This window comes from Lutra lutra, chromosome 5, assembly GCF_902655055.1.
Source record: "Lutra lutra chromosome 5, mLutLut1.2, whole genome shotgun sequence".
Lineage (NCBI taxonomy): Eukaryota > Metazoa > Chordata > Mammalia > Carnivora > Mustelidae > Lutra > Lutra lutra.
In genome coordinates, this window is record NC_062282.1 from 86,678,553 (window position 1) to 86,693,901 (window position 15,349).

The following is a 15,349-nucleotide window of genomic DNA, read 5'->3' on the forward strand; positions in this document are numbered from 1 at the left end:
CTCTTAAAGGTAGCAGAGGAATGCAGTTTGACATATGTGAAGGCAGAAAACTTTTCATTATACTTCCTTCAACCTCCTAAATGCCCCACCCTTGTGGACAGTTCACCTTAAAGCTAGAGAGAAGCTTAAGTCATGGGCTCCTCATTTGCATGGCTGCTTTCCTAATTTTGCATGTATTTCCTTAAAGGGAAACTCCAAATTATATAAGCGTCCAGCCCCACAAAACCTGGGTCTGCCCTATAACAAAAGATCTCTCTCACCTGTCCCAAAGGTTGTTTGTAGGTTGCTCTTTAACTTCATGGGTTGAATGTAGATTCATTTCTGCAAAACTTCTTTTCCATGATTTTTTCTAGACATCCTTTTAAGAAATATGTTATGTAAATAATTAAGTGACAATAGAAATGATATACCTAGAATCCCATCACCTCATCAGGTCACCCATGTTTATTCTTCTATGGTCCCTTCCAGTTTTTGTCCACGTCTATATCATTTTATGTGATTACCCTAGGATTTTGAGAAATTTTCTTTAAAAAAGTGTTATCTTGGGACGCCTGGGTGGCTCAGTTGGTTGGACGACCGCCTTCGGCTCAGGTCATGATCCCGGAGTCCCGGGATCGAGTCCCGCATCGGGCTCCCAGCTCCATGGGGAGTCTGCTTCTCCCTCTGACCTTCTCCTCGCTCATGCTCTCTCTCACTGTCTCTCTCTCAAATATAAATAAATAAAATCTTTAAAAAAAAAAAGTGTTATCTTGATAAACATGCAACATAAATTTGCATTTATTGCACCTGTCCCATAGTCACCTCTAGGTGTATGATGTGCCTACATCCCAGCATTCAATGGAGACAGACCAGCAGGAAAAGCTCAATGCCTGGCATTTCAGTGACAACTAGGGAAAATGACCAGCTGTTGGTACACAGGGCAAAGGAAGCTAAACTCGGGCTCCTGGGTGGCTTAGTTGGTTAAGTGTCTGCCTTTGGCTCAGATCATGATCCCAGGGTCCTGGAATGGAACCCCACATCAGGCTCCCTGCTCAGTGGGGACTCTGTTTCTCCCTCTCCCTCTTCTCCTGCTTGTGCTCTCAAATAAATAAATAAAATCTTAAAAAAAAATGCTAAGTGTCAAGGCTACATCCACTTTGTTCATTACTATATACTCTGTGTTCAGCACAGGGTCTGGCATTCAGTAAGAACATTGATTTAAGGTCTAATTCTGAATCTGATTGAACCAGTTCTATTTTTGGGGGGGAGGGGGGCTGATGGAATAAAATTTTAGAAAATAGCAATTAACTGATTGCTTTCCATTAAAGTCAAATCTGTCTCATTAATTTAAGTGTGCATTAAGTGTCTGTTATGATCCAACAAAACTACATCACTTGGGATCAAGTGTGGGCGAAAGGAGGAAAAATCTGGAATATGCTCTTTCCAGTCCCAATCCCAATTGCAATCCTTACTTTATGGCCCGTGATGAATAAGGAAAATGGAGAATTTTTTAATCTTTTAAAAAGACAGAAGAGTAAGGAAATATGCAAAAAATGACATTGGGGGAAAAGAAGGAAATTTTACTAAGGGAAGGCAGAAAAGTAAAGCTTTTTATTGCCCTTAAATAGCTCTAGAAGATTATGACACTTAGCTCTTTGCCAGAAACTAGGGTACACTTACCTGAATTGCCACCTTCATTTTGTAAGGTTCTTGCAGGGAGAGATCACAACAGTTTATTGTCCAAAAGGGGTGATCATTTTAGATCTTGGTGAACATAACCCAGCACATACCTTTCTCCAGGAGGGCTCCTTGTGGCCTAAGGTGACAGATGCTCCAGTCACTTGATTGACTTGATGTGACAACACGTGAAGTCACTAGAGAAGTCTGACCCTGCAAAATACGTGACTTCAGCTTCTCTCTGCCCCAAGGTCAGTGCTACTAGGGAATAGCATTTCCTGGTAAAATTCAATTGAACAAAATCCTGGAGTTGTTTTTCTTCAAAATAATTTTGATTTAATTTCTCCTTTTATATAAAAAGACAAGTTACATTTCAGAGAAGGCTGTTTAGGTTAGGAGGTTCCCGTCAGTGCTGTTTTGCAATACATGTTTACGTAATCTGAAGTGAAGTCGGCAGTCAACTGTGAAACTGGGGCCAGCCAGGCTGCCTGTGCACATTTCACTTTGGATCACAAACTAATGTAACATTCTATTGTTTAAGTGTCAACTAGGTCTGGGTTTTGTTTTGGACATTCAAATTGGGATAAGAAAACAAACAGCTACCACGATTCTAAAAAGCAGTAAGATCAGTGCTTTGTAAAGAGAACATGCAACATCAATATTTTCTGCTTTTATCAATGAGCTCAAACATTTGACATTTTGTATCCTGGTATTTAAGTAAATCAAATCTTTGGAGAGAAAGTTTTATGGAATCTATTTGTATGGCTCAATATGTTATTACTTATTTCCCATATTAAGCAATTGTGCTTTGCTGTCCAAGGTTCATAGAAGTGAATAATGTAGTGTTAAAAATACAAAGAGAATAATAAATAATATCCAGAGGCAGTTAAATACTTCCCATAAAATTTCTTAGAAAAAAATATATTTATAACAATATATAATTGCCAAAATAAAAGCACTTATACTTTAAATGATCCCATATGACAGTGAAACTATCAAATATCTAAAAATTAGGACAGTTCTTAGGAGCCTGTAAATGGGACCTTGCTGCTTTACCCCACATTTCCTTTACCAGCCCTCTCTGGGGACCCCAGCTGGAAGAGGTTTTGTTTTCTCTAATGGTCCCTTGCAATATAGTTAACTACATACATAGTTCATTACTAGATTAAGGTTCTTTTAGAATATGAACGAAATCTTACACATCTTTGACTCCTCCAAACCACTGATGTGGTGGTTTACTATTATTTATGGAAACAAATGCCAAAATAGAGATTGTAAAACATAAATGAGTTTATTTCCCTTTAATACAGCCCCTTTTTGTGGGTGAATTTATTCTTTACTGCAATACATTTTTTGGATGTGATGACAAAACTCATTCTGGACAATTATCCACAGGTATCAAATGTCAGAGGACATTTCTTTGTTCTTTTTGGCCTAGTATGAGCATACCATATTTTCATCCAGAAACTTTCTAGGGAACACTTCTCTAAACAAGCCATTTTAAATTTTATAATGTCCTCAGTTGTGTGTTAAATAAGCTAAATTCAAAGAAACTGAGGTTAACCACATCAGAGTAAAAAGTAAAATAAATTTAATTAGAAAAGTCAAAAGGACAGTAGAGAAAGCTTGCAATTAATTATAATGTGATCCAAATGAATTCATATCTCATCATTCCAGTGTGTGAGCCAGGATATACACACTCACATGAAGAGCATCTGGCCAAGCTAAACAACAAGTCAAAGGTATCAGTTTCATGAAAAGAAACTTAAGAAGGCAAAATTATTCAGCATAAGCCTAATGTAGGATTTTGGAAGTTCTAAATTATCAAGCCAAATATCCACATTACTTTTTAATTTAGTAAATAATGCATTCATTGTCATATTCACTTTGATCATTACATGGACAAAAATATACCAAGTCATTTTTCCATGTGTTAAAACATTCAAGTATATTATTGAAAAGAGGCAATGAAAATTCTGTCTCTCGGGGCGCCTGGGTGGCTCATTTGTTAAGTGTCTGTCTTCAGCTCAGGTCATGGTCCCAGGGTCCTGGGATAGAGCCCTGCATCAGGCTCCCTTGCTCAGTGGGGAGCCTGCTTCTCCCTCTGCCTGCTTCTCCCTCTGCTCATGCTCTCTCTCTCTCTGTCAAATAAATAAATAAAATATTAAAAAAAAAAAAGAAAAAATTCTGTGTCTCAAGTTTTCAAAGATGAGGGAGGAGACTAGGGATAAACAGGGATTAAACATGGGTCTCAAGGAGCTATGTAGCTTTTGATTCCTTTGTCTCTAACTGAACAAGACTGAAGTCACAAAGATGTAGTAGATCCCAAGCACAGAGACATTTCCTCCATGCATATACTCTATTCTAAAAGGTTAACATAGGGTTACAGATACTTAATGCAGAATCTTCTAATCAACCTGACTTCTACCAGCAGTTTCTGCTAACAAAAACTTTTGAGAATGACTCCAATTACTATTAAGATGAAGTAACATAATGCCTGAGATTGGCTTTAAAGTAATACAGCGGAAAAGGAAAAAAGGGTAGATGAAGCAAATACAGCATAAGTTTTATAATGATTAAATATAGGGGATAGGGATGTGGGAGGATTATCCTATTATTTTCTCTACTTTTGTGGTATGCTTTCAAATTTTCATGAGACTTTTGCAGTGAGAACTTGAAGAAATACCTATTATAAGAAATACTATGATTTTTTCCATACACCTGTCTATAGAATGGATAGAAAGCTTTCCTGAAAGAAATTGTGGCTGGTCTCAAATCTTGGGCTCTTTAGCAGGCTTAAAAAAAACCATTTCACCTGTCTTTCAAAAACCATTTTTGTCTTTCTCAAAAGAAGGAAGTAACAGAAACCTATACATTATCCTGGGATGTGGATTAACAAAATACACCTTTAATGTTAGCCTAAAGTTAGAGAAATCTAACTTTTGAAGCTGAACATGAAGGCTGTATTACATGGTAGATATGGATTTGAATTCTGGTTCAGATTTTAGTTTCAGTGAAAAAGAGGAGAGTTAATTTCAAGAATTCAGATTCCCTAATCCTTTACTCAGATCCAAAGAGATTTTCTTATGGGGATTTAACTTCTACCATGCCAGTTAAGAAGTAAGGCTGTGAAAAGAACAAGAGGCAGTACCAAAGGCTAAGGACCTAATCAATACAGACATTGGTAATATGTCAGATATAGAGTTCAGAATGACGATTCTCAAGGTTCTAGCCGGGCTTGAAAAAGGCATGGAAGATATTAAAGCAACCCTCTCGGGAGATATAAAAGCCCTTTCTGGAGAAATAAAAGAACTAAAATCTAACCAAGTTGAAATAAAAAAAGCTATTAATGAGGTGCAATAAAAAATGGAGGCTCTCACTGCTAGGATAAATGAGGCAGAAGAAAGAATTAGTGATATAGAAGACCAAATGACAGAGAATAAAGAAGCTGAGCAAAAGAGGGACAAACAGCTACTGGACCATGAGGGGAGAATTCGAGAGATAAGTGACACCATAAGACGAAACAACATTAGAATAATTGGGATTCCAGAAGAAGAGGAAACAGAGAGGGGAGCAGAAGGTATATTGGAGAGAATTATTGGAGAGAATTTCCCCAATATGGCAAAGGGAACAAGCATCAAAATTCAGGAGGTTCAGAGAACCCCCCTCAAAATCAATAAGAATAGGTCCACACCCCGTCACCTAATAGTAAAATTTACAAGTCTTAGTGACAAAGAAAAGATCCTGAAGGCAGCCCGGGAAAAGAAGTCTGTAACAAACAATGGTAAAAATATTAGATTGGCAGCAGACTTATCCACAGAGACCTGGCAGGCCAGAAAAAGCTGGCATGATATATTCAGAGTACTAAATGAGAAAAACATGCAGCCAAGAATACTATATCCAGCTAGGCTATCATTGAAAATAGAAGGAGAGATTAAAAGCTTCCAGGACAAACAAAAACTGAAAGAATTTGCAAATACCAAACCAGCTCTACAGGAAATATTGAAAGGGGTCCTCTAAGCAAAGAGAGACCCTCAAAGTAGTAGATCAGAAAGAAACAGAGAAAATATACAATAACAGTCACCTTACAGGCAATACAATGGCACTAAATTCATATCTCTCAATACTTACCCTGAATGTTAATGGGCTAAATGCCCCAATCAAAAGACACAGGGTATCAGAATGGATAAAAAAACAAAACCCACCTATATGTTGCCTACAAGAAACTCATCTTAAACCCGAAGACACCTCCAGGTTTAAAGTGAGGGGGTGGAAAAGAATTTACCATGCTAATGGACATCAGAAGAAAGCAGGAGTGGCAATCCTTATATTAGATCAATTAGATTTTAAGCCAAAGACTATAATAAGAGATGAGGAAGGACACTATATCATACTCAAGGAACTGTCCAACAAGAAGATCTAACAATTTTAAATATCTATGCCCCTAACGTGGGAGCAGCCAACTATATAAACCAATTAATAACAAAATCAAAGAAACACATCGACAATCATACAATAATAGTAGGGGACTTTAACACTCCCCTCACTGAAATGGACAGATCATCCAAGCAAAAGATCAACAAGGAAATCAAGGCCTTAAATGACACACTGGACCAGATGGACATCACAGATATATTCAGAACATTTCATCCCAAAGCAACAGAGTACACATTCTTCTCTAGTGCACATGGAACATTCTCCAGAATAGATCACATTCTTGGTCCTAAATCAAGTCTCAACCGGTATCAAAAGATTGGGATCATTCCCTGCATATTTTCAGACCACAATGCTCTAAAGCTAGAACTCAATCACAAGAGGAAATTTGGAAAGAACCCAAATACATGGAGACTAAACAGCATCCTTCTAAAGAATGAATGGGTCAACCGGAAATTAAAGAAGAATTGAAAAAATTTATGGAAACAAATGATAATGAAAACACAACAGTTCAGAATCTGTGGGACACAACAAAGGCAGTCCTGAGAGGAAAATATATAGCGGTACAAGCCTTTCTCAAGAAACAAGAAAGGTCTCAAGTACACAACCTAACCCTACACCTAAAGGAGCTGGAGAAAGAACAAGAAAGAAACCCTAAACCCAGCAGGAGAAGAGAAATCATAAAGATTAGAGCAGAAATCAATGAAATAGAAACAAAAAAAACAATAGAACAAATCAACGAAACGAGGAGCTGGTTCTTTGAAAGAATTAATAAGATTGATAAACCCCTGGCCAGACTTATCAAAAAGAAAAGAGAAAGGACCCAAATAAATAAAATCATGAATGAAAGAGGAGAGATCACAACGAACACCAAAGAAATACAGACAATTATAAGAACATACTATGAGCAACTCTACGCCAACAAATTTGACAATCTGGAAGAAATGGATGCATTCCTAGAGACATATAAACTACCACAACTGAACCAGGAAGAAATAGAAAGCCTGAACAGACCCATAACCAGTAAGGAGATTGAAACAGTCATCAAAAATCTCCAAACAAACAAAAGTCCAGGGCCAGACGGCTTCCCGTGTGAATTCTACCAAACATTTAAAGAAGAACGAATTCCCATTCTCCTGAAACTGTTCCAAAAAATAGAAATAGAAGGAAAACTTCCAAACTCATTTTATGAGGCCAGCATCACCTTGATCCCAAAACCAGACAAGGATCCCATCAAAAAAGAGAACTACAGACCAATATCCTTGATGAACACAGATGCAAAAATTCTCGCCAAAATACTAGCCAATAGGATTCAACAGTACATTAAAAGGATTATTCACCACGACCAAGTGGGATTTATTCCAGAGCTGCAAGGTTGGTTCAACATCCGCAAATCAATCAATGTGATACAACACATTAATAAAAGAACAAGAACCATATGATACTCTCCATAGATGCTGAAAAAGCATTTGACAAAGTACAGCATTCCTTCCTGATCAAAACTCTTCAAAGTGTAGGGATAGAGGGCACATACCTCAATATTATCAAAGCCATCTATGAAAAACCCACCGCAAATATCATTCTCAATGGAGAAAAACTGAAAGCTTTTCCGCTAAGGTCAGGAACACGGCAGGGATGTCCATTATCACCACTGCTATTCAACATAGTACTAGAAGTCCTAGCCTCAGCAATCAGACAACAAAAGGAAATTAAAGGCATCCAAATCGGCAAAGAAGAAGTCAAACTATCACTCTTTGCAGATGATAGGATACTATATGTGGAAAACCCACAAGACTCCACTCCAAAACTGCTAGAACTTGTACAGGAATTCAGTAAAGTGTCAGGATATAAAATCAATGCACAGAAATCAGTTGCATTTCTCTACATCAACAACAAGACAGAAGAAAGAGAAATTAAGGAGTCCATCCCATTTACAATTGCACCCAAAACTATAAGATACCTAGGAATAAACCTAACCAAAGAGACTAAGAATCTATACACAGAAAACTATAAAGTACTCATGAAAGAAATTGAGGAAGACACAAAGAAATGGAAAAATGTTCCATGCTCCTGGATTGGAAGAATAAATATTGTGAAAATGTCTATGCTACCTAAAGCAATCTACACATTTAATGCAATTCCTATCAAAGTACCATCCATTTTTTTCAAAGAAATGGAACAAATAATCCTAAAATTTATATGGAACCAGAAAAGACCTCGAATAGCCAAAGGAATATTGAAAAAGAAAGCCAAAGTTGGTGGCATCACAATTCCGGACTTCAAGCTCTATTACAAAGCTGTCATCATCAAGACAGCATGGTACTGGCACAAAAACAGACACATAGATCAATGGAACAGAATAGAGAGCCCAGAAATGGACCCTCAACTCTATGGTCAACTCATCTTCGACAAAGCAGGAAAGAATGTCCAATGGAACAAAGACAGCCTCTTCAATAAATGGTGTTGGGAAAATTGGACAGCCACATGCAGAAAAATGAAATTGGATCATTTCCTTACACCACACACGAAAATAGACTCAAAATGGATGAAGGATCTCAATGTGAGAAAGGAATCCATCAAAATCCTTGAGGAGAACACAGGCAGCAACCTCTTCGACCTCAGCCGCAGCAACATCTTCCTAGGAACATCACCAAAGGCAAGGGAAGCAAGGGCAAAAATGAACTTTTGGGATTTTATCAAGATCAAAAGCTTTTGCACAGCAAAGGAAACAGTGAACAAAACCAAAAGACAACTGACAGAATGGGAGAAGATATTTGCAAATGACATATCAGATAAAGGGCTAGTGTCCAAAATCTATAAAGAACTTAGCAAACTCAACACCCAAAGAACAAATAATCCAATCAAGAAATGGGCAGAGGACACGAACAGACATTTCTGCAAAGAAGACATCCAGATGGCCAACAGACACATGAAAAAGTGCTCCATATCACTCGGCATCAGGGAAATACAAATCAAAACCACCATGAGATATCACCTCACACCAGTCAGAATGGCTAAAATTAACAAGTCAGGAAATGACAGATGCTGGCGAGGATGCGGAGAAAGGGGAACCCTCCTACACTGTTGGTGGGAATGCAAGTTGGTGCAACCACTCTGGAAAACAGCATGGAGGTTCCTCAAAATGTTGAAAATAGAACTACCCTATGACCCTGCAATTGCACTGCTGGGTATTTACCCTAAAGATACAAACGTAGTGATCCGAAGGGGCACGTGCAACCGAATGTTTATAGCAGCAATGTCTACAATAGCCAAACTATGGAAAGAACCTAGATGTCCATCTACAGACGAATGGATAAAGAAGATGTGGTATATATACACAATGGAATACTATGCAGCCATCAAAAGAAATGAAATCTTGCCATTTGCGACGACGTGGATGGAACTAGAGGGTATCATGCTTAGCGAAATAAGTCAATCGGAGAAAGACAACTATCATATGATCTCCCTGATATGAGGGAGAGGAGATGCAACATGGGGGGTTGAGGGGGTAGGAGAAGAGTAAATGAAACAAGATGGGATTGGGAGGGAGACAAACCATAAGTGACTCTTAATCTCACAAAACAAACTGAGGGTTGATGGGGGAGGGGGTTGGGAGAGGAGGTGGGGTTATGGATATTGGGGAGGGTATGTGCTATGGTGAGTGTTGTGAAGTGTGTAAACCTGGCGATTCGCAGACCTGTACCCCTGGGGATAAAAATATATGTTTATAAAAGCTGTAAAAAAAAAAAAAAAGAAAAAGAAAAAAGAAAGGATGAATACCCAAGTTTTGTAGCAACATGGACGGGACTGGAAGAGATTATGCTGAGTGAAATAAGTCAAGCAGAGAGAGTCAATTATCATATGATTTCACTTATTTGTGGAGCATAACAAATAGCATGGAGGACAAGGGGAGATGGAGAGGAGAAGGGAGTTGAGGGAAATTGGAAGGGGAGGTGAACCATGAGAGACTATGGACTCTGAAAAACGATCTGAGAATTTTGAAGGGGTGGGGGGTGGGAGGTTGGGGGCACCAGGTGGTGGGTATTGTAGAGGGCACGGATTGCATGGAGCACTGGGTGTGGTGCAAAAATAATGAATATTGTTATGCTGAAAAAATAAAAAAATTAAAAAAAATATGAAAAAAAAAAAAAAAAAAGAAGTAAGGCTGTGGCCGGGGTTGGGAGGGGCGTGGGGGGGGTATCCCCTTCTTGGAAGTCTTACCTCAAAAATGATTAGTCCTTCCTTGTGGTAAAAAGATACTTCAGGGGCGCCTGGGTGGCTCAGTGGGTTAAAGCCTCTGCTTTCGGCTCAGGTCATGATCCCAGAGTCCTGGGATCAAGCCCCATGTCGGGCTCTCTGCTCGGCAGGGAGCCTGCTTCCCTCCCCCTCTCTCTGCCTGCCTCTCTGCCTACTTGTGATCTCTCTCTGTCAAATAAATAAATAAAATCTTTAAAAAAAAAAAAAGATACTTCCACCCCTCACATATATTGGGAAGGAAGCCTCACTCTTCTGGCCCCTTCTCCATTTTCTTTCTTCTCTGTAGGACTCATGTACCCAACATTCTCTTCCATGCTTCCTACATGCTTCCCAATTGATCCTGTCATGACATCTTATGCATTGCTCAGGGATTCAAAAACTAAAAGAGCTCTTGGGCCTATAGGGACAATTATACTGGTTCCTATGCAAAATATGGCTGGGGAGCTAGAATTTTGACCTAAGTTACTAGTACTAGACTAGAAAAAAGAAGTCAGACGCAAAAAACTCTCCCAGTTCATTTATTTTGTGTAAGGTTTATAACCAAAGAGCCTGTACCGACATTCTTTCTTTCTCTCCTTTATATAGAGATTAAGGATGCAGTTAAGAGTTCACTCTATTAACACTGATGCCATGGAGATTTCTTTTTACAAATGAGGTATTCGGTTTACTGACCCAAACAGTACATGTATGGATAAACTGCAGAAATTGTCTAGCAAGTAATAAAATAAAAGTGAATACATTGAAACATAAAACAGAAATAGCATCTGGCAATAGTTGTTGTGATACCCTGAGAATCTTTACTCTAGTCAAAATAAACCCACCTGCCTTATATCTGTAAAAAGCAAAAACCAGCATGATTTTTCCTAAGGGCATACACTTCTGCTCAGAAAAGACAATGAGAATGAAGGGGTGGTGCATATGAAGAGAGACAAAGATCATTCTTCTTGCCCCTTTCTCCTATCTAGTCAAAATTACTTATTCATGGACCACTATTCCCTCCCCCTCCCTTTTTTTCAAATTATCTTAGGAAAAACACTTAGAATTACAGCAACAACAGCATTTACAAGTCAATTTATGTGGAACTGTTGTCAAAGTTCAAAATGCCATGAAAGATCTTGAGAAGACATTGAGTATTTCACATAAAAAACTGAACAATCAGGTTAGCCAGGCCCAAAATGATGATGAAAATGTGAAAGATTAACTTCGGCCATGTCAGACGGTCTTCTTGGCGGAGGGAAATCATATAGATGAGAGATGGATATATGAATACAAAGGCCAGGCCGCATGCTGCTCCTGAATACCTGCAAAATACAAAATTTGGGGGTTAATTATTCATCTTGCATTTTGCTTTTCCTGATTTACAGTTAAGGTTAATACACTACAATTTAAAACCTCTTCAGTCTGCTATTGCAACAAAGTTATTTGTGATTCAACTGTTGTTGCATAAAGCGTTTGAGTTGAAAACATTTTACTTCCTAAGTTAATATAAAATATTATTTCCTGTTCGTCTTTATAGCATCTGCCTGACAGAGTTTTTGATTCATCTCTCCAATCTCCCTAGTTCTTTTGTGTCTCCATGTTTGTGGCTGCTTCCTCAGAAACATCTGGAGATAGGCTTCCTATCTTTGATCTTTTATAAACTAATTATGCATTCTGAGTTTCTGAAGGACTGCTAGCATCTGCTTAAGAATGAGAACAGATGAGTACCTCTGTGGTGTGCAGCATAATTATCAAAGATAGTAACAAAAATAACTCAACACAAGACTGACAGAGGAACCTGAACTTTCTTGTACCTTAATCTATCTCCAGCTTCACAGAAATTTGTAAGTCCGATTATATTCAGTAAGCATCAGGCTAATACTCTTTCCTTTTGTTTCTTGCTACATTTTAGGTAAGGGTCTTCAGAAAAGTGACTTAAGCCCTGCTTTCTAGAGGTCAAGGAAGAGAAATTAGATCGCTGGAAACCCATATTCCTTGAGAATCTGAGTTCACAATTTTATTCCCCATCTACTCAACCTATCACAATATTTTTAAAGAAAGTATATTAAGTAAAGAGCTACCTGGGATATAAACCCCTACCTAAACTCTTACTCTCTGACTGCAACTCACAGTGAAATTATGTTCTTAAGTAGAAATGGGTTAAAAAAGTTAGAATACAGTCACACTGAGATGATCCTTACTGAAAAGAAGCAGGCTGTTCCTAAACCAGAAGAAGTTGCACAGGAGAAAAAGATATCCCAGAAGAAACTAAAGAAACAAAAACTTATAGCCCATGAGTAAATTCTGCATAAAATAAATGCAAATAAAAGTAAAAACAGCACAGTGGTTGTCTTTATTATTAAACATATTTCAGGTATCCTCAAAAAAAAGTTATAATGCAGTCTTAATAAATGAGAGACCTCCAGGTACTCAAGAAATTATATACTATATATTAAAAATTTTTTTATTTTGGATAAACAGAAGAAGGTACAAAGGAAAATGATGAAAAAAAGAAAAAGAGAAAGGGAAAGATGTCTAAGGGATAATGGGGCTTCTAGAATCAAGAAGCAGCGTGTGATGTAAGAAAATGATCACCTTAACTGATACCTGGGAACTATATTTGAATGTTACCCGTTTTAAACACAAGAATTTCATACAATTAAATTAACAACACAATGACAGTATTGACAGGAAAACCATACAAATAAAGAACAATACATGAAGGGGCACAGTTCCCTTATAGGGTGTACCTTATGATTCCTCCTATGTTTGGGTAGAAGCAGGCCATGATCACTCCAGCTCCCACAATAATTAGATTAAGAGTCAGCACATGAAAAATGCTAGAAGTTGAGGAGAAAATTCGGAGGAAAAATAAAAGCAGGCAAATTATAATGATTAATATGAGAATAAAATTCATTATTAACATCTTTCAAAAGAGAATGCTCTTAAACTCGACAATAAAATCACAGCAAAAATAGAAGACAACAATAGTACTCAATGCTGGTGATGGCACGGTGACCCTGGACCTTTTGTGCAAATATATGAATTGGTTAAGATTCACAGATCAAACTGGTAGTATGTATCAGACTTCATGCTCTTTATTCTATAATTCCATTTGGAATACCTTAAGACAATAAACAAAAATAAGAAAAGAGCTATTAACAAAGATATTTGTGGCAAAACGGAAGTATCCTATATATACAGCAAGGTAACAACTTCCTTGATGGAATATATTAAAGATTACTCAAAATAACTTGTCATTGTTACCTAGATGGTAAAAATTCATCTGGGCAACGTGGAAAAAAGCTAGCTAGATTTTTACTACAAGAAAATCTGAAAACATTGAGAAAAAATATCAGAAAGAAGTACACTGAAAAGGCAGTAGTGATTATGCTATGATTTGGAATTTGGAGCAATTTTTCCTCTTTTCTGTATTGAATAAACTTTCTATATCTTATAATATTTTTTGTATTTATTTTTATAATTAGGAAAATAAATTATATTAAAGGAAAGGCAAAATGGGCAGGTTTTCATTTTTCAGATTCAGCCACTTAAAGATACTCAGTGTTTATCATGAATAGAAAAATAATGTAGATAAAATTTGATGCTCAAGAAACAACTCCATTTCCCAAAAAGATGATTCTTAAAAGCCAAATATATGCATCAAAGCAACTTTGTGAGCCCATTTTATCAGAGGGTAATTAATCCCAGATAAAGATTACAGAGAGAATTAAAATGAGGAAAATTATTTACACAAATAAATAGTTAGTCATACATCCTGATGAATTACAAAGATATTCAGGCTTCCAGATCTTGCTATTTAGCCATAAACTCCAACTTTAAAAAACTGTTCCAGAGCTTTGAGACAATGGCTGGGCCTCTGTTATTTCTGTATTGTAAAAGGAAATAATTCTATGTATTTTCCAAAGAAGTGGTTCTCATAGTGTAACCACGAACCTCAGGGAAGTTCCCATTACCCTTTCAGGAAGTCACTGAGATAAATATTAATTTCAAATCATAAAAGACAATTGCAAAAGCAATTGTGGGTAAAACTGCTGGCCTCTTATAGCACAGGGAGAGGCAACTGCACCAATGTGTATTTTATACTGTGTGCCTTACTGCCAAATGCTGCCAAAAAACAGACCTTCATAAAAAAGTAAAAATTATTAGTTTTATTAAACCTCATGCTTTGAACACACATCATTTTTACTATTTTGTGTGATCAATTAGGAAGTACATAATACAGAGTATGTGCTACACAGTGAAGTACAATGGTTGTCTTGAGGAAAAGTGCTTGGGCAACTGAGCTGGAGAGCAACCTAGCCCTTTTTTCCAAGGAATGCTATTTTTACTTGAAAGGCAGACAAAAACTGTGGTTCTTCAGACTTAGGTGTTTGACAGACCTTTTTTTTTTTTTTTTTTTTTTTTTTAAATGAATGATTATGAGCTTGTCACTTCAAGGAAAACAACTAGTGGTATGTGTGGCCAATGATAAAATTTCAGCTTTCGAGTAAAAATTAGAATTTTGGACAGCTTGTATTTGCCATCCTAGCTTGACAGTTTTCCAGTACTTAAGGACTTTTTTAGAATGAAACTGGGGGCAATGTTATGAATGTGGGTTTTAATATTATATAATGAAGTGAGGAAGATCTGCAGAACTCAGTGAAATGGTATTTTCTAAATGATTAAACATGGTACAAAAACATGCATAGGTGAAAGGATCCAAAGTGTACAACAGACCAATGGGTTTTAATATTAGTGAGTTTCTGATTCAATTAACTTATTAGAAGCTACCAATTGTTAAGGTTTGGCATAGTATCAAAGAAGAATATCCACAATAATCTGAAAAGGCTATTAAAAGTACTCCTTTTTCTAACATGTCTATGTGAGAGTAGATTTTCTTCACATATTTAAAGGAAAACAACAGGGGCGCCTGGGTTAAGGGTTAAGGCCTCTGCCTTCGGCTTGGGTCATGATCCCAGGGTCCTGGGATCGAGCCCCACATCGGGCTCTCTGCTTGGCG

General features: G+C 37.4%; 1 protein-coding gene and 1 long non-coding RNA gene across 8 annotated transcripts in view; both read right to left on the bottom strand.

The window, feature by feature from the left end:
* Positions 1-3,715, bottom strand: part of LOC125100118 (uncharacterized) — a 44,696-nt gene extending 40,981 nt beyond the window's left edge. For 2 of the 3 annotated variants that reach the window (XR_007127447.1, XR_007127449.1), the window contains exons 1-2: positions 1,660-3,715; positions 261-358 (exon numbers count right to left, since the gene is read on the bottom strand). This is a non-coding gene — a long non-coding RNA (uncharacterized LOC125100118). The remainder of the gene's footprint in view (positions 1-260; positions 359-1,659) is intronic. The other variant, XR_007127448.1, reaches the window with a different exon arrangement.
* Positions 3,716-10,849: 7,134 nt separating this feature from the next.
* Positions 10,850-15,349, bottom strand: part of SLC38A9 (solute carrier family 38 member 9) — an 82,906-nt gene continuing 78,406 nt past the window's right edge. For 4 of the 5 annotated variants that reach the window (XM_047730015.1, XM_047730017.1, XM_047730016.1 and 1 more), the window contains 2 exons: positions 13,077-13,166; positions 10,850-11,648 (listed from right to left, as the gene is read on the bottom strand). In XM_047730015.1, coding sequence (XP_047585971.1) covers positions 11,483-11,648; positions 13,077-13,166 — 256 coding nt within the window. In that variant the 3' untranslated portion in view covers positions 10,850-11,482. Of the gene's footprint in view, positions 11,649-13,076; positions 13,167-15,349 lie in introns of those variants that run through there. The other variant, XR_007127446.1, reaches the window with a different exon arrangement.